General features: G+C 46.3%; 1 protein-coding gene across 10 annotated transcripts in view; it reads right to left on the reverse strand.

Annotated features, from left to right (window-relative positions):
- Positions 1-25,459, reverse strand: part of NCAM1 (neural cell adhesion molecule 1) — a 92,281-nt gene that overhangs the window by 45,180 nt on the left and 21,642 nt on the right. For all 10 annotated transcript variants that reach the window (XM_074559484.1, XM_074559488.1, XM_074559487.1 and 7 more), the window contains exons 2-5: positions 3,090-3,164; positions 2,491-2,709; positions 1,558-1,701; positions 578-715 (exon numbers count right to left, since the gene is read on the reverse strand). In XM_074559484.1, coding sequence (XP_074415585.1) covers positions 578-715; positions 1,558-1,701; positions 2,491-2,709; positions 3,090-3,164 — 576 coding nt within the window. The remainder of the gene's footprint in view (positions 1-577; positions 716-1,557; positions 1,702-2,490; positions 2,710-3,089; positions 3,165-25,459) is intronic.

Here is a 25,459-nt window from a genome sequence, read left to right on the forward strand (position 1 = left end):
GTGTGAGCCACAGGGAGCCCCTGGGCACCTCTGCGGGCACCCAGAACCCTGTCAGCACCATCGCCTGCAGGGTTTGATCAGAGCTGAGGCACAGCCAAAGTCATCAGCACAGAGAGCTGCTGGGCACCTCTGGGGCACCCAAAAACCCTGTCAGCACCATCACCTGCAGGGTTTGATCAGAGCTGAGGCATGGCCAAAGGTGTGAGCCACAGGGAGCCCCTGGGCACCTCTGGGGGCACCACTCACCCAAAAACCCTGTCAGCACCATCACCTGCAGGGTTTGATCAGTGAGACTGAGGCACAGCCAAAGTCATCAGCACAGGGTAGAAAGGGCAATGGGTGGGAGACACAAAAGGAATCAGTGTGGTGGCCAGAACCACCCATGAGTGCCACCAAGCTCAGCTCCTCACTCTGACCCTCAGGTTCCTTGAGGTGTTATTCTCCTGTGAACACCTGGCAAACACTCCCTGTGTCCCATGGCCATTTTACTGGACACAGCAGAGGAAGAGGAGGGTGTGAGTGTGAGGCAGCAGCTCCTGCAGCAGCCTGGGCTGAGGTGCTGCTCCCAGCCCCTCACCATTGACGATGACCTGGATGTCCTTGAAGTTGATCTCCCCCCGGGCCAGGATCCTCCCCTCACACCTGTAGGTGCCCTCATCTGTCTTCTTGATGCCCCGGATCTGCAGGTAGTTGTTGGACAGGACGATGAAGCGCACTGCAAAGCACAAGGAAAGGCAAGGGAAGATCACTCAGCCTCTCTTTCCTATCCTTTTTCCTTTTTCCTTTCCTTTCCCTTCCCTTCCCCTAAAATCTCCCTCCCCACCACAACTGGAGATGCTGCTGGAGCTGGATCTGCCCCTGCCCCTGCCCTGGGTCAGTGCTCAGGGAGGTGAGCAGATCCAGGGGGACACAGCAGACCTGGTTGGATGATGGGGAGCACTGAAAGAACTCCTTGGTTTGCTTTGCTTTATTAAACTGCTTTTATCCAAGAGGATTTTCAGCCCCAGATTCTCTCCCTGGGTGGGCTCTGTGCTCCCAGCACAGCAGAAGGTGACCTCAGCCCCACCATGAGGTCCCACAGACACGTTTGCACTGCATCACACCATCCAGGGAGCAGTTTGGGCCTCATCCCCCTGCCCAGGGGCTCCAGCCTCGCCACCTGTGTGCCAGGTGTGGGACACCTGCTCAGCTGGGCTCAGGGTCTCTGCCAGCCCCTCTGGAGCAGTTGGGAATAAAGGGAAATGTTCCTGCAAGGAGCTTCCAGCCCCGTTCCTCAGGAAGGTGGAGGGTGTCACAACACCCAGCTCTTCTGTCTGACAGCATTTCTTTGATCTGTATTTTTTATCCAGCATTCCTTGGCTGATTTTGGTGCCAAAGCCTGGTGGCCACTTCGGTGGGGATGTGATTGTCCTGCCACAGGCAAACCACAGCAAACCACAGCACCTGGGGTGACTCAATGCACATCCAAGGCCTTGGGCCAGGCACAGCTGCTCCTCCTGTCCCCTGTGAGCACCAGCACTGCGTGTGGGAGGGAGATGGACAGGAACGAGGCCTCACCATCCTTTTTCAGGATGACATCCCTGCCTTTGTGCTTCCAGATGATGGTGGGGGGCAGCGAGCTGACCACGTCGCACACGATCACAGCGTCGTCCCCTTCCTTGAACTCCTGGGGGGTGGGAGCGTTCTTGAACATCAGCTTTTCTGCAAAATGGGAAAGGAGAGGTCGCTGCAGCTTCCTCAGCACAGCTGGAGCAGAGAAACCCCCAAACCCCAGAGATCTCCTTGTTCCTGGGGAGGATCAAGGTCTGAGTGAATCACTGCCCACAGCACGCCTGTCACCCTGATATTTTATAAAAATCCCTTCGCCAGGACTTCTTCTCCTGGGAAGCTTCAGCTTCTCCCTGTTTTGCTACTTTGGGATGTGATTTGGAGAACTGTTTACCCAGCATGTGAACTGTTTTAATTTAATGACCAATCACAGCCAGCTGTGTCAGACTCTCTGAGTCTGTCACGAGTTTTTACTATCATTCTTTTTTAACCTCCTGATATATTCTTTCTCTACAGTTTAGTACAGTTTTAGTATACAATTTCTTTTAATTTAATAGAACATCATAAAATAATAAATCAGCCTTCTAAGAACATGGAGTCAGAATCACTCATCTCTCCCCTCTTTGGGGTTGCTGCAAATCCAACACAGGGGACAAGGAAAGAGCCGGGGGGGCAAGAAAAGAGCCAGTGGGGAAAGGAGAGAGCAAAGGGGCAAGGAAAGAGGAAGGGGGGCAAGACAAGAGCGAGAGAGGCAAGGAAGGAACCAGGAGGGCAAGAAAAGATCCAGGGGGATAAGAAAAGAACCAGAGGGGGAAAGAAAAGAGCCAGGGGGGTAAGGAAGGAGCTGGAAGGCAAGGAAAGATCCAGGGGGGCAATGAGAGAGCCAGGGGGGAAAGAAAAGATCCAAGGGGCCAAGACAAGAGCCAGGCAGGGAATCCTTACGGAAAATCTTGACGTTGACGGTGGCCTCGGAGTCGCCCTCCTCGGGGCTGCTGACCACACACTTGTAGATGCCGGCGTCGTCGATGTTGGCGTTGTAGATGGTGAGCGTGGACGAGGAGTCATCGTTGCGCACCACCGAGATGCGCTGCTGGCCCGGGCTCAGCCGCTCCCCGTTCGGGGAGAACCACGAGATGTCCTTGGACCTGGCCTCCCCGGCCACTGCAGGGAGAGAGCAGGGTGAGACAGGCCAGGACTGCACGGCCCCAAACCCCACAGCAGCAAACAGCAGGGTGAGACAGGCCAGGACTGCATCACCCCCAAACCCAGTGCTGAGGGGCTACCCCAAACCCCAGGCTCTGAGTGACCCCACAGCAGCAAACAACAAAGTAAGACAGCCCAGGACTGCACGGCCCCAAACCCCACTGCAGGGAGAGAGCAGGGTGAGACAGGCCAGCCCTGCACGGCCCCAAGCCGCAGGGTTTGCCCCAAACCCCAGTGCTGAGGCTCTGAGTGACCCCACAGCAGCAGGACCATCCCAGCAGGGTCTGTCTCACTTTTAACTGAATCAATGAACCCAGGGGCCTTGGGCCAGCACCCACCTTGACATAAGAAGAACTTGGACTCTCCAACGCTGATCTCCCCCTGGCTTGGAACAATGTCCACTTGGAGAGAGGCTGGGAAGGGAATGAGCACGGTCAGACACGGGCTGTGGGCTCCAGCAAAACACCTTTGCCAGCCTTACAGTCCCCAGGGATCCCTCATTCCATTTACAGTCCTGGATGACATCTGTATTCTGATCTGAACTGCTGGTTTTAAACACCAGAGGAAGGTTTTAAACAAGAGAGAGGGGTTTTAAACACCAGAACAAGGTTTTCAACAGGAGAATGAGGTTTTAAACACCAGAGAAAGGTTTTAAACATGAGAAGAAGGTTTTAAACAAGAGAGAGGTGCTTTAAACATGACAGCAAGGTTTTAAACACCATAACAAGGTTTTCAACACCACAACGAGGTTTGAAACACCAGAAGAAGGTTTTAAACAAGAGAGAAGGGTTTTAAACACCAGAACAAGGTTTTAAACACGACAACAAGGTTTTAAACACCATAACAAGGTTTTAAACCCCAGAACAAGTTTTTTAAAACCAGAAGAATGTTTGAAACACCACAGAAAGGTTTGAAACACCAAAGGACAGCACCTCTGCCCATTCCCATTCACCAGCCCCTCCCAGTGCACACCCACGCAGGCCCAGTGCCCTTTTCCCCCAGCATCATCCCTGCCTCCTTCCTCATTGCATAAATTATGACCCATTAGGCAGAAAATGTAATTGGATTCTGGCTCTCCTCCAGCTATAGCTTAATTCCACAGCAGATCTGTGGCCTAACAAGCCCGGGTCAAGTTGAATTTGAGGACGCCAAAATCGGTTTTCTTTGGAAAACACCCTCTGTGCTTTCATGTCGTGCACGAAAAGCTGAAAATCTCTCTCCCAGAGCAGCTAATTTTACCTCCAGACCACAGAGGCACTATTCCAGCTGCCAAGCACACCTGGGGTTGTGAGAAACAAGCACTGGTTCAGAAATTAAAACCTGGCAGTGCGTGCCAATGGCAACACTGCTTCAAGTGCTGGGGAAACACTTGGGGTCAGGCACTGAGCCTGGAGCTGGGGGAGCTCTGCCTGCCCTCGGGGGAAAGCACAGCAATATCAGCATTTTCTGAGCACGTTCTTTCAGCCAACAACCCCCTGGCACAGGGGGAGGCTGTTCTCTCTCTCCAGGAGAAACACAATGGGAGCTGGGATAGCCCCAGCCACTGCCATCTGCACCAACAGGTCCCCACAACAAGGGGCTGCGCCTGCTGTGAAAAATTCATACCTTATGATTGGCTTTTGGCAAATATTCAGATGAATATTATATGTGTTATGTTAAAGTTATGCTGTGTTAATTTTCTTAAGTGGTGTGTTAAATATAGTTTTAGGTTATAACATAACGTTACAATAGAAACGATGCTATGTAAGATACTTTTTTTAAAGAGAGGAATGAGGCACTCTCACTGAGACAGCAGCCACAGGACACCTGAATCTTTCAGAGAAAGAGAATTTATTGCTCCCTTATCAGAAGAAATTAATTTCTTCCTGCCTCGCTCAGGCTTAATGACACCGTCAGGATTCAGGGGAAGGAGCTGACCCTGCCCAGCCAGAATCCTGTGTTTGAATGGAATTTATGCAGCATGGATGGGCTGGATGAATATGCAACAGGCTGTTGCTTTTAAGGGTTAATCCTCTGTTAATGTGGGGCCTTTTTTGGGCTTATTTTGCCCAGAAAAGGTACCTGGACTGTCCTAAACTCTTTGTTTCTATTATCTTGTATTGTCCTAATTCGGATTGTCCACATTTTTATGACTCTAATTCTATTGCTATTTTTATAACCATTTTATTACTATTACACTTTAGGAATTTTAAAAACCAAGTGATTGGCGTTTCTCACACCTGCAATCTCACCACCATCCCCACGCTCAGCTCGGGCTGGGAGCTCACACACAAAGCCAGCTCTGCTGATTTTAATCGCTGTTTAATCGTTAGTTTTGCTTTGCAGCCCAGGGAAATGGGGACTATTTTTTCCACTCTTCGTTTAATAGACACTGCGAGCCCATTTGTATTCTGCTTCCAACTTCAAGCAATAAAGGCCTTTTTAGCATCACATAATAACTGCATTAAAAGGCCTCTTCATAATCACACAATAACACTTTTTATAGCTCTGCCCTCCCCCATATCTTTTATCTGGTTATAAAGTTCCCCAGCCCCCAAAAAATGCTGAATAATTCCCCATTGATTAAAAAAAAAAAAAAAAAAAAAAGACAACAAATTTGCTAATGCAACTTCCTGTTCATCTGTAGTTCAATATAATTAGTTTTGCATCTCAACAAAAGAAATGAGCTCAAATTAAGCTGTGGTTTAATAGGCAGGGGGGCTGTGTCCTGCTGGGCTCAGGCTGAGCTTAAGGCAGGAGGCTGTACCTGGGCAGGAAATAAAGGAAATAAAGTGAATTATTGGGAATTGGGACTGTGGCTGCCCAAATTCCAAAGGTGACACACCTGGAACAGGAATGTGAGTGCTCCCACTGCTCTGGCTCCACAAAAGGAGTATCCTGGAACACTAAATACACCGAATTAGGGATTTACTGTGGGGTCCTACTCCCTCAGATAAATGGGAGCTCACATTCCTCCCTTCCCACAAAAGCACTGCTCCTTTCCAGCCTCCATCAGCTCAGCACTGACCCCGAGAGCTCAGCAAGGACTGAAATCCTTCTGGAATCCTCACCTGGAATCCTCACCTGGAATCCTCACCTGGAATCCTCACCCCTCTCCAGCACTGGGGTCACCCCACACTCACATCCCCAGGGACGTGCCCACACTGCAGCTCCCATTCAGGGCTAAACTCAGCTCTAAGGGCTCTCCCTCCCACTCTGAGCCCAGAAGGGAATTTGGATGGGGTTTGCCTTCCCCAGGAGCAGGAATCCTGTCAGAGGTAACCCAGGTAATGATGCACTACTGCAACAAAGCCTGGAGAAAACCCAGAATCAAAAAATCTAGACTAAAAAAAAGACAGACTCAAAACAATCCAGAATAAAAAAAAAAAAAACAGGATAATAAAAAAAAAACAGAATCAAAAAACAGAATCAAAAAAACACAGAATCAAAAAAAAAATAATCAAAAAACCCAGAATAATAAAAAAAAACGAATCAAAAATCCCAGAATAAAAAAAAAAACCAAACCAAAAAAAACCCAGAATTAAAAAAAAAAGAAAAAGAAAGACAAAAACAACCAAAACCAGAATCAAAACATCCAGAACAGCAAACAAAGCCCAGCAGGGACGAATTCAGGTGTCACCGAAGCCCTGGCTCCATTCTCACACGCTGCACCTTTAATTTCCCTCATTTCTAGACACGATTCACCAATTAAACCCAATCCCAGCAATAAAATCCATCAGGACACAAACATGCCCTGGATGCAGCGGGCACAGCCCGGGCAGCAGGGGCGGGATTTGCAGCAGATTACGGTGAAAGCCCCGGGGGTTTAATGCACAACAAAGGCTTAACAAGACAAAGACAAGGCTCCTGTGCACGGTCACTTTATTAAAAATGCGCCGGGTGCTCGGGAGGAGGAGGAGGAGGAGGAGGTGGCAGCTGGGATTGATCCCAGCTGGGCTGCGCATCCCATTCCTGCCCCGTCGCCATGGCAACCGCTCCCTAAATCTGCCAGCAACGGGAGGAGGGGATGGAGGAGCCCTGGGGGAATGGCAGGACCTGGAGAGGGCAGGAGCAGCACGGAGAGCCCGGATAAAGGGGTCTGAAGGGGAGGGACAGCCAAAATAAAGGTGTGCCCATAGGGGAGGGATGCCCCGAAATAAATACACCAAATTCATCTTCAGGAGAGGGACATCCCAAAATAAAGGTGTGCCCAAAGGGGAGGGACATCCCAAAATAAAGGTGAGCCCAAAGGGGAGGGACAGCCAAAATAAAGACACTAAAGCCACCTCCAGGAGAGAGGCACACCAAAATAAAGATGTGCTCAAAAGAGAGGGACACCCCGAAATAAAGGTGTGCCCATAGGGGGGATGATGCCCCGAAATAAATACACCAAATTCATCTTCAGGAGAGGGACATTTCAAAATAAAGGTGTGCCCAAAGGGGAGGGACATCCCAAAATAAATACACCAAATTCACCTTCAGGGAAAGGACACCCCAAAATAAAGTCACCAAAACCAACTCCAGGGGAGAGACATCACAAAATAAATAAAGGTGTGCCCAAAGGGGAGGGACATCCCAAAATAAAGGTGTGCCCAAAGGGGTGGGACACCCCGAAAAAAAAAAGATACTAAATTCACCTTCAGGGGAGGGACACCCCAAAATAAAGACACCAAAGAGCCCCCCTGCCCTGTCCTGTCCCAAACCCAAACCCACGGGGGATTGGGGAAGGGCTCAGCTCGGGCACAGCACCCAGGGCAGGGCAGCTCTGCTGCTGGGCCAAGCTCTGCCTCCAGCTCCTTCTGTCTGCCCTGCCCTGCAGAGACGGAAATCCACATTTCCAGTGCAATTCCCCATTTCCACTGCAATTCCCCATTTCCACTGCTATTCCCCATTTCCCCTGCAATTCCCCATTTCCCCTGCAATTCCTCATTTCCCCTGCAATTCCCCATTTCCACTGGGATTCCCCATTTCCACTCTGATTCCCTATTTCCAGTGCAATTCCTCAGCAGGACCTGGTGGATGCTGGGGGTGGCAGAAGGGCAATTCCCCCCTTGCTGCAGGCAAACCAGCTGCTGGTCACTTCCAGAGGCAGCATAATTCAATTTATTCTATCAAAGAGCCCACCCTGGGCACTGAGGAACCAACTGCTGGTCACTTCCAGAGCCAACACAATTCAATTTATTCTATCAAAGAGCCCAGGCTGGGCACTGAGGAACCAACTGCTGGTCACTTCCAGAGGCAGCATAATTCAATTTATTCTATCAAAGAGCCCAGGCTGGGCGCTGGGGAACCCCCCTGCCCTAGGGGCTCACCCAGCACACCCCCCGAGGGACAGGGGGCTCTCCCAGGCAAGCCCACCCATCCCTGGGATTATTTCAGTGCCAGGGCAGGGTGTGCTTGGAAACCCAGCTGAAATCAGGGCCCAGGCAGCACAAAAACACAGGCAGGGAACTCTGGGAGGTTTCTCCTCTGCTCCATCTCAGTCAGAATTATTCTGCTCCTGAGCAGAGCGACACGGCCAAGCTGATGTGGGGAATCTGTGCAGGGAAAAGGGAATAATCCCAATTATGTCCACCTTGTGACCCCGTCATTTCCTTGTACAGGATCTGCTCACAAGAGCTTTTAATTTTTAAATGACCACAAGGCACAGCAAAAAATGATCCTATTAACACCTCTTCCTACAGAAATTTATGAATTGCAGTAAAACTTCCCAGACATCTCAGTGTTTTTTACATGGAACACAATTTTATGCCTCTTTTGATGACATTCTTGATAAAAGCTTTTTATTGCTATGGATCATAAAACTAATAGTCCTATTTACCACAGCAAATATTTTCATTTACCTGAGGCAGGGTAAGCCAGGATGCTTTATGGAGCCATTAAATCAGAGAATGGACAACTTCAATTAAAAACCAAGCAAGTTACAATGCTGTGCTGGAAGAGAAATCCGGGTGGGTGACAGGGAAGAACCTGGAGCAGAGGAGGAAAGCAGGATTTTAAAAACTCAGGACTCCAGGCTGCTCCAGGTTGTCCTGGCAGGGTGCTGAGCAGCACAAACTGCATCCTGCAGTGTGAAAAACGCCAATCACTTCTTTTTAAAATTCTAAAAGTTTAATTGTAATAAAATGGTTATAAAAATAGCAATAGAATTAGAGTAATAATAATTGGGACAATCTGAATTGCGACAACATGAGACAATAAAAACAAAGAGTTATGGACAGTCTGGGTAACCTTTTCTGGCCAAAACTAGCTCGAAAAAGGATCCACATTAACGCTTAAAAGCAACAGCCTGTTGCATATTCATACAGCTCATCCATGATGCATAAATTCCATTCAAACACAGGATTCTGGCTGGGCAGTGTCAGCTTCTGCCTCTGAATCCTGACAGCATCTTTAGGGCTGAGCAAGGCAGGAAGAAATGAATTTCTTCTGATAAGGGAGCAATAAATTCTCTTTCTCTGAAAGATTCAGGTGTCCTGTGGCTGCTATCTCACTGCCAGTCCTTTCTTTAAAAAAAGTATCCCACATAGCATCGTTTCTGCTTTACCATTATGTTATAACCTATAACTATATTTAACACACCACTGAAGAGAATTAACACAGCATCACTTTCTAACACAACACATCTAATATTCATGTGAATATTTGTGAAAAGCCAATCATAAAATCCCCATTTTTCACATGCTGCTTGTCAGGCAGGAGGGGCTCCTCTTCCTGGCAGGCAGCACCCCCTGCTCCCTGCAAACCCCACTCTCCCCAGCCACCCCCAGCCCCAGATTTCATCCTCAAGTGCTGCTACAAGGGGCAATAATTCATATGAACTCCATGGTTCACAGAAAACTAACCAATCTCTATTTAAAAAAAAAAAAAAACAAAACAAAACATTACTCTTACAAACACAATACAACGAGACCTTATTGGTCCTGCAATCCAAACACCATCACCATTCAAGTGTAGAATGAGGGAAATTCATGTGTAGAATGAGGGAAATTCATGTGTAGAATTTGGGAAATTCAAGTGCAGAATTCAGGAAACTCATGTGTAGAATCTGTAGAATATCACCACTGATAAATTAAGAAACCACTCTTTAGCAACCAAATCTCCATACCACATTCCACAAGTTCACAACAAGTACAACAAGTGAAGATTAGAATTATTTCTCATTCTTTTCTCTGACCTCCTCTCCAGCACCACTGGAATTTGTGGGGACATTTCCAGTGTGTGTTAACTGCAAGAGAAAGAACCTCCAGAACATCATCAGGACTATCAGAATCATTAATAAAAACTGGAATATTATTATAACCAAACCAGAAGGCTGGGAAGAATAATCCACTGCCCTATTTGCTCAGCAAGCATAGGAACCAAAAAATCCCTTCAGGCAGGAGAGAACTGAGTTTGTTCACTGCTCTGTGGCTGGCACAACACAGCCAAGGTGGAGGCAATAAATCAGAGCCCCTCAATAACAGGAACAGCTCACACAGCCCCACATTTAGCCATCATTTACACAAGCTCAGAAATAAGTGATGCCAAGGGAGGAACAAAAAGAATGTGAGCCCAGCCAGGGGGTGCAAAGGCCCTGAGCATCAGCTGTGAGTGACAGGATAAACAGTGCCCAGATTGCAGGAGCCAAGGAAAACCTCAATCCCTCATCCCTGGCCTCTGGGGAGCTCCTGGAAACCCAGGGAGAATTCACAAACACCAGAAATGCAATCAATGCAGCCATCAGCTATGCAAGGCTCACAAAGAACGCTTCAGCTGAGCTTTTGTGCCCCAAAATTTAAGAGAAGTGTTGGGAGCTCAGCTCTGAACCTCCCTTGGTCTCTACAAGCAACACACTCTGTGAAATAACTTACTCCTGCTGGAAAGAATTTACTCCGAGTAAATGACTCCAATAATTTACTCCAAGACTTGCAAGAATTTGCTCCAAGAAAGCACCAAAGGAAAATCTCCAGTGATCTCCAAACACAACTGGGTAACTCACTCCTACTTGCAAGAATTTCCCTCATTCTACACTTGAATTTCCTGTATTCCGCACTTGAACTGCCTGAATTCTACTCTTAAATTTCCCAAATTCTACACTTGAATTTCCTGAATTCCGCACTTGAACTGCCTGAATTCTACTCTTAAATTTCCCAAATTCTACACTTGAATTTCCCAAGTTCTTCACATGAATTTGCTTCATTCTACACATGAATTTCCTTCATTCTGCACTTGAATTTCCCAAATTCTGCCAACACCACTCCAGGCACAGGGTGGGATTGCTGGGCAGCCCTGCAGGGCCAGGAGTTGGGCTTTGTGATTTTTCTGAGTCCCTTCCAGCTCAGGATGTTCTGGGGTGACTTTGCTGAGGGTTACAACTCCCAAAATCTCAAGATGACTTTGAGCACCGATGTCTTTGGCTGATGTTGACAACAGGGCTCTCGTGCCATCAGCTTTGCCACATTTTCCTGGTACCTGCAATGTTTTAATTGGAATTCCAGGGTAAAACTGCTCACTGCAAAGGAACAGGAAGGGAAGGAGATGCTCAGTGATCTGTGAGGGCAAAGACCTTTAAAGCACCTGAGGATTCCTCCTGGATTCCTCCCCTCCCTCACTCCCTGGGTGTGAAATGACAGCACAAGAACAGCAGCACTGCTCTGGAATACAGAAAACAGCCAGAGAAGGCAGCAGGAGTGAGAGAAACGTCCTCAGAGAGCAGCAGCAGAATGGAAATGTCCCCAGAGTGACCGAGCCAGACGCAGCAGGGATCGATGAGCTGAGTGCCACAGCCTGGCCAGCACTGCTGCCCCACTAAAACCCTCCTGCAATCACCACCATTAATTGCTCTTTGCTTTAAAGCATCCCCAGGGAGCAGTGAGAGGCACAGCTGAACATCCCAGATCCAATATCCTGCTGCCATCCCATTGTTTCAGGCTGGAAAAAGGAATCTGATCAGTGCACAAATTCAGCTGGGACAACACAACATTGCCCATCCATCCCAGATCCAACATCCTGCTGCCATCCCATCATTTCAGGCTGAAAAAATGACTTTTATCAGTGCAAAGCTTCATTTGGGATAACACAACATTGCCCATCCATCCCAGATCCAACATCCTGCTGCCATCCTCATCACCAGAGCCCAGCTCTGCTTTTCCAGCCCAAATCCCAGCCCTGATTCCAGAACCAAAAACACGAGGGGAAATCAACACTGCAAACTCTGCCCATTGTTTCAGGCTGAAAAACTGAATTTTATCACTGTAAAAATTCATTTGGGACAACACAACATTGCCCAACCATCCCAGATCCAACATCCTGCTTCCATCCCCACCACCAAAACCCAGCTCTGCTTTTCCAGCCCAAATCCCAGCCTTGAATCCCTCATCCAGACCTAGGGTTGGGCAGAGAACCAGGAACACAGGGGGAAATCACACACTGCAAAGTCTCCCTATTGTTTCAGGCTGAAAAACTGAATTTTATCAGGGTAAAAATTCATTTGGGACAACACAACATTGCCCATCCATCCCAGATCCAACATCCTGCTGCCATCCCCACCACCAGAGCCAATCTCCAATCTCTGCTTTTCCAGCCCAAATCCCAGCCCTGATTCCAGAACCAGGAACACGAGGGGAAACCAACACTGCAAACTCTGCCCATCATTTCAGGCTGAAAAAAGGAATCTGATGAGTGCAAAACTTCATTTGGGACAACACAACATTGCCCATCAAATCTGTGGACAGGCAGCACAAAACCAGCCGTGGCAGAAGGTTCTGGAAGGGATGAAACTGGAACACCTTCCTCCCAACCATTCCTATTAAATAATAAATTGTGTTCTTTGTTACCCACATTCCTTTGGTTATTTGCAAAGTCCTTTTCTCACCATCTCTCAAAACCCAGAGTTCAGGACGTCACCTTTTCCCTTGGATATAAAAATCCTGTCCTATCAACACAGACCAGGAAAAAACCCCACACAAATCAAAACCTACTGAATTTATCTGACAATAAAAAGTAAGTGCAGGTTTTCTGGTTTATAATAAAAACAATACTGGTGGAAATTGGGGCAAATAAGGCCAGAAAGGATAAAGAACAGGCCCAGGCAGCAGCAGAAAATCCTGACAGGATGAGCAATGTCCCCGACATTCTTCAGTGGCAATAAAAGTGGAGAACTGAGCATTCCTTATAGAAAAATAAAAAGGAAAACATCTTCAGCCCTGCTCCCTTCATCCCCTGCCCAGCAAGCACATGAAATAATCCTTTGTAAGTGTCCATGAAAACTGGGATTGCTGCCAGTTTCCTGAATTACACATGGATGGGGTTCTGCCCTCCTAAACCATGTATTTTAAGGTCAGAAAGCAGCACTCTGCTGATCTGCTCCTTCCAAGGATCCAGAAAGGAATAAAGGCAAAACCTGCAGGAATGGCTCAGTTCAGCCCCAAGATTCACTGTGGATAATCTGGATTCTGACAGGTTAGGACAGCCAAGAAACTGCCTTTATTTCAGTGAAATTAAACCAAACTTCAGTGAAACAAATACCCAATTTCAGTGAAATTAAACCAAACTTCACTGAAATTAAACCCAATTTATTTGTGCCTACAAGTCAGGCACTCACACTCACAGCACAGGACTCCAACCCTGCCCTCTTTCACCCAAATGAAATTCTCCAAAATCCCAGCACAAACCTGTGCCCTGCATTACACACAGAGCCAGGAACCAGCACTGCACCCAAGCACATCAGCATTTTCCACTCTCATTCAGAAAAACTTGGACTCAGGCAGACAGCACAAGGTTAATGGCCATGGAAGGGCAAAAAGGACTTGGTGTTCCCATTTTCCAGGGTGCCTTGTGAGGGAGAAAGAGCTGGCATCAAAGCTGGTTCAGCAAATGGAAAAGCAACATTAATTCACTTTCTGCTGCACAAACACCCCTCTCTGCTGGGATTTTGGGGTGTCTGTGCATGGCCAGGACTTGGCTGATCCTGGTGGCTTCAGGATATCCTGAGATTCTGATGCATAAAGGGAGGAGTGGGAGCAGCCACCACTTTTCTGTATTTTCTGTATTTTTGTATTTTCTGCATTTTCTCTCCCCACATTTTTACCAGGAGCAGACGGGGCCCCTGCCCAGAGCCTGCTCCAGCTCTGCCACTGCTATTTCTGCATCTCTGGGACGGATTTCTGCTGCCACTAACAACTGCTTGCTGCTGGAATGAAGGCCACAGCGGGGCTGGGAGGGTTTATTTTCGTATTCCTGGGTCCCACAATGAAATCCCATGAACGTGGCCCCTCCCCAGGAGAAAAAAGCAGCTGGCACAGGCTGCAAGAAGCACGAGCACAATGCAGACCAAGAGAGGTAAAATAACCAACATTCCTTATCCCACAGCCACTGATGGCAAAGGAAAACTCGTCCACTCATCCCCAACTGCTTCTGCCCTGCCTGGGTCAGCCCAAAATGCAAACCCAACCCAGGAGCTCCACAGCACGAGGCAGAGCTGGCACTGAGAGCAAATCCTCTCTGAATAATGAATGGTCTCAGTTTGGGCATGGGGACCCCAGAAATGGCACAGCAGATTCCTGTGCAACGCTGCAAACAGCAACATTATAATGTATTATATACATGGATATCTATACAGACATGTATTATGTATGTATATATGTATTATAATGTATTATTATAATGTATTATATGATACGTATTATATTATATATGTATACATACATGTATTATATATGTATTATATTATTATAATGTATGATATTATATGTATTATAATATATTATACATGTATATAGACATATATTATATATGTATATATGTATTATAATATATTACAATAAAATATAATACATATATACATATATAATACATGTATGTATACTTACATACATATATATTATAATGTATTATATGTATTATAATATATATGTATATAAGTATACATACTTGTATTATATATATCTATAATAATATAATATTATAATGTATTATAATATATTATATGTACATATAATGTACAAATAATAACATTAATATGTATATATGCATTATACTATATTATTATAATGTACTATAATATACTATATGTACTTATAATGTGTAAATAGTAATATGTATATACATATTATATTATTACAATGTATTATATATTGTATATATATGGAATAATAATAATAATAGTAATAATAGTAATAATAGTAATAATAGTAATAGTAATAGTAATAGTAGTAGTAATAATAATAATAATAAAATAATAATAATAATAATAATAATAATAATAATAATAATAATAATAATAATAATAATAATAATAATAATAAATTATCAGCAATGGCTGATCTCTGTGCCCCCAGTGCCCCTCCCCAGGCACAATAAATCCGCTGCACTCCAAAGCAGGGACTCAGGTAAGGGAAGGATCTGGCCCAGGAAGGGAGCCCAGGCTCTCATTAGGATGCTAATGAATGCAGCATCATTAACAGCAAACGGCTGCAGAGCTGAGCACACAATCTCTGAACCCAGCCAAGCAAGTGAATGCTTGCACCAAACAACCAGGTCAAGCCTTGCCCTGCCCCAGTTATTAAAATGGGAATTCTGGTTGTTATAGGATGGCATTAAAAGGAATTTACTGGCCCTTTTACGGTTTACATTCACTCGTGCGCTGCTACAGTCATTCCAAGCATTTGGCACCGGCTCTGCAGCCACAAAGGGAGTTTTGTTCCTGCCCGAGTGAAGGACAAGACAGGCAAGGACAGATAAAACAGGAGGAAGGAAAGGAGACAGAGGATGACAGAGCAGCACAACTGCACTGCCACATCTGAGGGAGCAGCAGGCTGAAAATGGGAGTGGAAAAAAACTTCTTACAGCAAAGGCAAGAGAGGAATTTCAGTGCCCAGGGTGACTGCAGCACTTCTCAGTGGGTTTGTGCTGCATGCCAGGAATAATAAACTGCAGCAAGGCAGAGGGACACAATCAGCAGCCCCTGTAAAAAACCTGCATTTTCATCCTTTATTTTACAGCTAATCTGGCTAAAGGCAGCGTAAAACATCAGCAAAACAACATCACACTCTGGTCTGAGCTGCACCCAACACAAACTCAGTTATAAGTAAAAGAATCAATTCCTTTTCCCCATTCCAGCTTTGGCCTTTTTTTTCCTTGTGCAAGTCCTTGTCCTGAATTTGTATTTCCTGCACTGAAGCAGCTCCCAGGAGAGGCAGCTGTGGAGCTGCTCAGGGCCGGGCTGAGCAGGGCAGACAGATCCCAATTAACACAGCTTTTAATGGGATTTCCAGCAGCTTCTCAGGGGACCAGAGCAGCCCAGCCCTCCTCCAGCACCTGCCAGGGAAAAGGAGGAGAGGAAAAAACAGGAAAAATCCTACAGAAGGAAAGGAAAAAAACAGGAAAAATCCTACAGAAGGAAAGGAAAAAAAACCAGGAAAAATCCTACAGAAGGAAAGGAAAAAAACAGGAAAAATCCTACAGAAGGAGAGGAAAAAACAGGAAAAATCCTACAGAAGGAAAGGAAAAAAACAGGAAAAATCCTACAGAAGGAAAAAAAAAGAACAAAACAAACAAAAAAAAAAAAAAAAAAAAAAAAAAAACCAGGAAATATCCTACAGAAGGAAAGAAAAAAAAACCCAACCAGGACGGAAATATCCTACAGAATGAAAGGAAAAAAAACCCAGGAAAAATCCTACAGAAGGAAAGGAAAAAAACAGGAAAAAAATCCTACAGAAGGAAAGGAAAAAAAAAGAACAAAACAAACAAAAAAAAAAAAAAACCCAGGAAATATCCTACAGAAGGAAAGAAAAAAAAAACCCAACCAGGACGGAAATATCCTACAGAATGAAAGGAAAAAAACCCCAGGAAATATCCTACAAAAGGAAAGAAAAAAAAAAAAAAACAACCAGGACGGAAATATCCTACAGAATGAAAGGAAAAAAAACCCAGGAAATATCCTACAGAAGGAAAGAAAAAAAAAAAACAGGGAAAATCCTATAGATTCTACAGGAGGAGAGGAAAAAACCTGGAAAACTCCCACAGAAGGAAAGGAAAAAAACAGGAAAAATCCTACAGATCCCATATAAGGGAAGAAAAAAAGAAAGGAAAAAAAAAGAAAGAAAAAAGAGAAAAAAAGGAGAAAAAGGAGGAAAAAAGAGAGAGAGAGAAAAAAGAAAAATTTGAAAAAATAGAAAAAATAGGAAAAAATAGGAAAAAAAGAAAAAAGAAGAAGAAAAAAAAGGGGGGGAAAGGGGAAAAAAGAAAGAGGGGGGAAAAAAAAAGCCGCGCTGGCTGTAAATGCGAGCACTCAGGCACTCAGGTCACTGCAGTAAATCACAGCCCTTAATTTCATGTGAAAGGAGGGAATGTTACACTACCACAGGACCCTCAAAGAGGCCTTTGTTAGGAGCAGCCCTGTGCATAAATACATTTCAGAAGCCTGCAAAAAGGAGGCTTAGAAAGGAAAATGCCTCTGGATTTTTTGGCCTTATTTTATCACCTTTCAGAGGATAAAGAAGCTGAAAATCAAGAGGAGCTGCAAGTGACAATTAAGCTATTAGCACCCCCCAGGAGCACCAGGGCTGCGCTATTTCAGCAGCACAGGGCTCCTCCACGGGCTCTGCTGCTCCACAAGGACTCAGGAGCAGGGAAAAAACAGGGAAAAAATAGGGGGAAAATAGGGGGAAAATAGGGGGAAAAGAAAACCAATAATTATCTGCTGCTGTGCAATGCAATAGGTGCATCTGTGATTGTTCTCATGTGGTTGTTTTTAATTAATGGCCAACCACAGTCTGGCTGTCTCTGACTCTGGTCAGTCACAAGATTTTATTCTCATTCCTTTCTACTCCTTGCTGGCCTTCTGATGAAATCCTTTCTTCTTCTAGTATATCATTTTCTTTTAGTATAATATAGATCATAAAAGAATAAATCAGCCTTCTGAAACATGGAGTCAGATCCTCATCTCTTCCCCATCCTGGGGACCCTCAAACACCACCACAACTGGTGACCCCGAGTGAAGAAAAATTCCACATTGGACAAAGCATTAAACGAAAAAGACACAAACACCTGCCCTCAATCCACGAAAACGGGGCAGGAATCTCCATGCAAGGAGCAGCCAGCTCCTGCAAACAAGAACTGGCACCATTCCAGGGCCAAAATCGGGGAAAATTTGCAAGTCAGCTGAGGAGAGGCCTGGAACAAGTTCGTTATCGCGCAATTAAAGCACTGCCAATGCCTTGTGCAGCAAATGCAGAAATGCTGCTTCTCTGGATGGATGGATGGATGGATGGACGGATGGATGGATGGACGGACGGACGGATGGATGGATGGACAATGGATGGATGGATGGACAATGGATGGACAGATGGACGGATGGACGCACAGATGGATGGATGGATGGATGGACAATGGATGGAGGGATGGATGGACAATGGATGGATGGATGGACGGACAGACAGATGGACGCACGGATGGATGGACGGACAGAGATGAGGAGCAGGCAGGCAGCAGCACACACCAGCCCATGGGGAATGGATTATACATGGCTTAAACGGCCTAATCCACTTTGCCTTCAACAGGTCCCACATAAACAAGGCTCCAGTGCATGTTAAATAAAAGCCCCATGAAATTTTAATGAAAAGCAATATGCAGTTACAGAAACTAATCTGCTAAATGGAATCATTTCATAAGTGGCAAATTCTGCCAGGCAAGAGGAGTGGGGAAATAACCTTATCTAATACCCAGTATCTGAGAGCAGCGTGAAGATTGGGTTTAGGGGACAGCAGAGTGGAACAGGAGCTGTTCCAGCCTCAATTATCGGAATTATGAAGCTGTTCTGGACTCTGACATTCTGCTTTACCTTGAGCAAAACCCTGCCTTGTGTTCCTGCTGTGGTGCTTCAGCCTGAGTCGTTATTTTAATATTTCCTTTATGCTGGTGACAAGTCCAATAGGGCACCAGTCCTGCCAGGGCACTGGAGGCTCCTGCCACCCAAATCACTGCAACCATGGCCAGGAACAGGAGCTCAGTGCCACCAGCAATGCCGTCCCTCAGCACGTCCCCATCCCCTGCCACGCTGTGACCATGGAGATGAACACACACAGACCAAACCCCGCTGCACTCCTGACAGCTCAGCAAGGAAAATGGGATTTCCTGTGTCACAGCCACCAGGCATTGCTAAACCCCTGGGTTTACGGCCTGGGAACAGCAATATAAAAGTTGCTTACTATTATTATTATTATTATTATTATTATTATCGTTATTGTTAAAGTTCCAAAATCTATTCTTGCTGCGAAGAATAGATTTTGTCACAAGGTAAAACAGGATTACTAATCTATTATTACTATTACAGTAATAGTTATATTAATAGTAGCAATATATTATTATTATTACTATTACTATAGTTATTATTAAACTTCCAAAATCTATTATTATTGAATTGCAAATCTATTCTTGCTGCCAAAATAAAGCAGGGTTAGGAGAAAACCCCTCAGTCTTTCCTGTCAGGGCTCAGCTCCTTCCTAAGGCTGGCTGGACCCAGCCTCGGTGCACATAAACAGCATTTGTTGTCTGCAGAGCTTCCTTCCACACACACAGTTCATTCCTCACCCCTTGGAAAGGAATTTCAACCCAACCAAGCTGATCCTGCAGGCAGCTGAGCTTCGGCTGGGGGGATAAAGGGACACGAGGAGCAGGCAGTGGAGAAGGAGATGGGGATGGTGTAAAATGGATTATCAGGGACCTCTGGCACTGGGAACCTGATCAGTGTGATCATCAGGACCTGGTAATTCACTGATCAGAACCTGGTAATTCACTGATCAGAACCTCATCAATGCATTGACAGAAACCTGATCAATCCACTGACCAGAATCTGGTAATTCACTGACCAGAACCTGATCAATTCACTGATCAGCACCTCATCAATTTGCTGACCAGAACCTCATCAATGCACTGACCAGAACCTGGTAATTCACTGATCAGAGCCCCATCAATCCACTGACCAGAACCAGATCAATGCACTGACTGAAACCTGATCAATCCACTGACTAGAATCTGGTAATTCACTGACCAGAACCTGATCAATGCACTGACCAGAATCTGGTAATTCACTGACCAGAACCTGATCAATTCACTGATCAGCACCTCATCAATTTGCTGATCAGAACCTGATAATTCACTGATCAGAACCTCATCAATGCACTGACCAGAACCTGATCAATCCACTGACCAGAACCTCATCAATCCACTGACCAGAACCTGGTCAATTCACTGACCAGAATCTGGTAATTCACTGACCAGAACCTGATCAATCCACTGACCAGAATCTGGTAATTCACTGACCAGAACCTGATCAATCCACCGACCAGAATCTGGTAATTCACTGACCAGAACCTGATCAATTTGCTGACCAGAACCTGGTCAATGCACTGATCAGCACCTCAAGAATTCACTGACCAGAACCTGATAACTCACTGATTCACTGATAATGCACTGCCTGAAACCTGATCAATGCACTGACCGGAATCTCATCAATGCACTGATCAGAACTGATAATTCACTGATTCATTGATAATTCACTGATCAGAGCCTGATCAATGCAGCTGCTGTCCACTGGAAATGATCACAGGAAACCCCACGAGTGTTTCCCTGCAGGAAGAAGAGTTTTTGCTCTCACACTGATCCCTGACTCTGGAATTCACAGCCAGAGAGGCTTTGGTGTCACTCTGGAACCACAAGGAAGGGGAGGACACGTTCCCTGCCTCAGCATCTACCCCAAAACTAAAATGCCACCACAAACCCATCCGCATATGCAGCCAGCCAAGCAGAAACACTACAGGGATGAGAGAGAGATGAGAAAAAAAGAATCCAAAAGATAAATTAGATTAGTCTTTTGTTCACTGCGTCACATCAGATTCTCTTGAAACAACTTGAAAAATGAATGTGTCAGGAAATTGGGGCTGCTTATCAACTCTGCAAACTGCAACACCAAAGCAACCAGACAAACTGTGTATTTCCCCCCTCTAATGTGCAAGATAATTGCCATAAATCATATGTTTCATTCCTTAATTATTCTGCAAAGGGAACAGATGATAAAGAATGAAACACCAGGAAAAAATGAGCTGCAATGAAAATGAAGAGGGAAGGGAAGGGCTGTGCAGAAGGGATCCTGCAGGGGCACAGCTGATGGAACTGGAATTCCTGATTATTAACTAAAAATCAATGCACCTTCCCCAAGCCCACCAACATTTCCTATCTGGGTGTGGAGCTGTTAAAGCCTAAAGCAGTTCTGGGTTGCTTTTAGGCCATTTTTTACCATTCTTTCCCTTCAAAAGTAAATAATATATAGCTGTGCTTGTTTTCCAATGAGTCCCATTCAATAATCCATTTCATAAAGCAGATTTGTCACAGAGAAATGTCACAGCCCAGGATCCCACACAGCCACTGGCTCCCAAGACACAATCCCAAGGGCTTTTTGCAACACTGAATATACATTCTATTATTTAAAAGCATTGAATAAACATTCTATTATCTGAAAGCACAGAATATGCATTCTGTCATTTAAAAGCACTGAATATCCATTCTATTCTTTAAAAATGTTATGCAGCCCTTGGGAGCAGCCCAAAAAAAGGGAGAAGCAATCTGATTTATAACCCAGGAAAAGGGAAAACAAGGAAAATTCAAGCTGAAATATGTTTTGGGATGAGAAGTGACACAATTTCCTCATTTTCCCTATTGTCCCTGTAGGGAAACTCCAGCCATGAATGGGTCTCTTGTTCATTCTGGGGCATCACAAGGCACAAAGTGCAGCCAAATCCTGTCCCCAGCTCTGGGAGCCTCCACTGGGCAGGAACAACAGGGAAATGGAAATGGGGCACTGCCACCTTCATTAGGGTCACAGGCACTAATTACAGCCACCACCAGGGCAGATGTGCAGAGAATCCCACTGCTGGCCAGCGAGGATGATGATGGTGAGGCTTGCTGAGAGTGAGTGGAGAATTCCAGCTCTGCAGGAATGATCCAAGCTGCGCTTCCCAAAATTAAAAAAGGCCGGGAAGCGACCCCAAAGGCAGGGAAGGGACCCCAAAGGCTGGGAAGGGACCCCAAAGGCAGGGAAATGACCCCAAAGGCAGGGAAGGCACCCCAAAGGCTGGGAAGGGACCCCAAAGGCAGGGAAATGAAATGACCCCAAAGGCCAGGAAGGGACCCCAAAGACAGGGAAGGGACCCCAAAGGCCAGGAAGGGACCCCAAAGGCAGCACCCCTGCAGCCTCTGCCTAAATGAACAACAAAATCTCCTTCAGAAGGAAGAAAACACCTTTGGCACAGGAAGAGAAAAGAAACCAACTGGAAATTCATGATAAGGGAGATATTTCAAACACAGCACAACCCCTGTGAGTCCTGCACACACACACACACCCAGGGCACTGCTTAGAGCAATTAAAAACCCCTCAGAAACCCAAACACTGCAATTCTTGCCCTGAGAACAGGCACACTCTGTTCCCTGCACACAGCCCTGCCTCCCTTCACAGCTCGGCGCCTGTTTTGTTGGCACCATTATCAATTTTTAACCACAATTTGCACGTCTGTCCCTGGCAGACTTTGGACACGCAGGGATGCTCTGAGGGCTCCCCACACCCTGGGAGAATGAAGAAATTCCCTCCAGGATTGAGCTGTCCCAGCTGCCTCCCTGCACACAGAACTGGCAAATCTGTGCCTCGAACACCAGCCTGGCTGAGGGCTCAGAAATGGCTTTTAGCAGGGAAAATGGGTGAAATCAGCTGCACCTCCAGATATAACAACCCTGGAAGCCACCTGTGACCCCAAAACGCTGCAGGGGGACTTCCCAAGCCCAGGGATCAAGGGAGGGATCTCCCAGCCTCCCCATTGCACTCAGATATTCCAGCTGCTCTCAGTTATTCCAGGCTGTGCTCCCAACCCCCTCAACCACAAAACTCCCAAAAAAAATTAGACAAGGACAAGCTTTCCCCACTCATGGAAAATTCCATCAACATCACGTTATTGGGGGGGGAAATAATAATAACTGAACTCCCAGCAGTGCCAAAATGCTCCCCACAATCAGGGATTGACAGGGATTGAAGCTGCTCGCATCCAACAGGAACAGCCTCGTGTGCCTGGGCTGGAGAAACCTCAAACCAAGGACATTGAGGCAGGATTGTCTGCAGGAGATGATAATTTAAATTAACTTAAAAAAAAAATAAAAATGAAGCAGCTGCTGCCAAGGGAAGTGTTGGCTCTGAGCTTTTCTGGAAGTGCTCTGTGGGCAGGCACTGAAAGGCTCCTATACAGCACTGCTGGCATCCCATCATTTCCTCTCTGGCTGCATGGGATGGTTCTCCTTGCACAAGGAACCCCAGAGCTGCAAAAGGGCATCTGTGCTGAGCAGGGCCTTCATGCTCACTTCACATCATCTGAGCACAGTTTTTAAAAAATGGCATTTTTGGCCAAGCCTGTGGGTGGCAGGGGAGGCAGGAACTCAGCTGTGGGGGTTCAGGTTCTCCAGGGAGAAGGGTTTTTATTGGGAAAAAATAAACATTAGAAATTTGTATTGAAAAACATTCAATTTGAAATCCAGATCCCATAAAATAAACATTCTGGCCAGTTTTATCTCCTCAGGGTTTTCCAGAAGCACTTGAAGGTGAAGAACTCAATACAAAGATGGCAAAAACTTCTGTGAGCAGCAGAGAACAGCACAGAGCAGAGAGAAAATGTCACCAAAAGGGTTAATGGGGCTATGAAAGGTGCTGGTTTCTGTGAACAACAGGATACCCAGGGAAACACAAGGGATTTAATGCACATTTAGTTAACATCAGGCTCTGCGGGAGGATGCTCTAACAACACCCAGCCTGACTGATTTTACAGCCAGAAACTCAGGGCCTGCTCTGCAAGATGCTCCAAAAATTTGGTTTTTAAGAGCAGGAAATTCCTCCTGGAATATCCCGTTTTATCAGGCAGAACCAGACACCTGGAGCCAGGAGCAGCTCTGGGTGCAGGAAAAACACCCTGGGATGCAGGACAGACCCTGGGATGCAGGAAAAACACCCTGGGATGCAGGAAAAACCCCTGGGATGCAGGAAAAACACCCAGGGATGCAGGAAAAACACCCTGGGATGCAGGAAAACACCCTGGGATGCAGGAAAACACCCTGGGATGCAGGAAAAACGCCTGGGATGCAGGACAGACCCTGGGATGCAGGAAAAACACCCTGGGATGCAGGACAGACCCTGGGATGCAGGAAAAACCCCTGGGATGCAGGACAAACACCCTGGGATGCAGGAAAAACACCCTGGGATGCAGGAAAAACACCCTGGGATGCAGGACAGACCCTGGGATGCAGGAAAAACCCCTGGGATGCAGGACAAACACCCTGGGATGCAGGACAGACCCTGGGATGCAGGACAGACCCTGGGATGCAGGAAAAACCCCTGGGATGCAGGACAGACCCTGGGATGCAGGACAGACCCTGGGATGCAGGACAAAGCACCTTCAGGAGCTGTTCCATCAGGAGCAGCCTCTGCAGGACCCTCAGCAGCAGTTCAGGACCCTCAGCAGAAATGCAGGACCCTCAGCAGCAGTGCAGGGCCCTCAGCAGCAGTGCAGCACCCTCAGCAGAAATGCATCAAGGCCAGGAGCACTCCCAGCACCCTGGAACCCTCCCAGGGGATGCTCAGCAAAGCTCATTCTGGGCTGAAGCCACCCAGATATCTGGATTTTCTGATCTTTTCGTTGCCAAGGGAAGGATGTGAAGGATTGCTGCTGTGGCACAGACACATCTCCTGCAGAACACAACACTCCCTGCAAGCGCTTCTTTAAAACAACAGCTGCTCATTTCATCACTTTCCCCTGTTCACCATTTTCATCAATTCACCATTTTCCCCTGGCTGATGCTTTTCTGCTCCCCCTCTGCACCTCACCAATGCTCACCCTGCTGAGTCCCAGCCCATCAGCCCGGCCTGTTCTCCCCAGAGCTGGCCCTGTTACACTGATTTTATTCCTTCACCCAGCCCAGTCCCAGTGACATTCCAGCACACAAAATCACCCTGCAGGTTGGGCGATTTTGACTCTAGTCAATCCCAAACCCTCAGGAACCCCACAACGTGCACAGAAGCACCAGTAAACATTTCTGACACTGGGCAGCATTAAAATTTCCTTCAAACAAGGGGATTAGCTGCTGGATTTGGATGGATTGGATGCTCAGCACAGCTAATAATACCTGACACGGGGCAGAGCAGCCAAAGCTGATCTGTGATTGCCATGCCCACGGTTCTGGGCACTCACTGACACATCACAACACAACAGGAACAACTTCAGGCTGCTTTCCCCCAAAGGGTTCAGAAATACATGAACAAAATAATTCACAGCTCTTAATAAATGTATTGTGCCTTCTAGGGGGGGGAAATAATTAATAAATTAAAAAATCAAGGCTGTAAGAGGATGAAAAATTAATAAATAAAAAAATCAAGGCTGTTAGAAGATAAAAGGGTTTAGGGTGTAGAAAACCAGAATTTGAGGAGCCCCCACATGGAACCAGCTGAGATCCAGCTGCTCCTGTCTCAGGTTTAAGCAGAATTTCACTCTGAGATACCATAAAATAACCTGCTCCTGACTCAGGTTTAAGCACAATTCCCCTTTCAGATACCCAAAATAACCCCAAACTCAACAGCCAAAAGCAGGACCCTGAACCAAAGCTGACCCCACATCTGGGGACAGATGTGCCCAGTGATTTCACACCTCAGGCAATGAGGGGA

Source organism: Zonotrichia albicollis, chromosome 27 (genome assembly GCF_047830755.1).
Source record: "Zonotrichia albicollis isolate bZonAlb1 chromosome 27, bZonAlb1.hap1, whole genome shotgun sequence".
Lineage (NCBI taxonomy): Eukaryota > Metazoa > Chordata > Aves > Passeriformes > Passerellidae > Zonotrichia > Zonotrichia albicollis.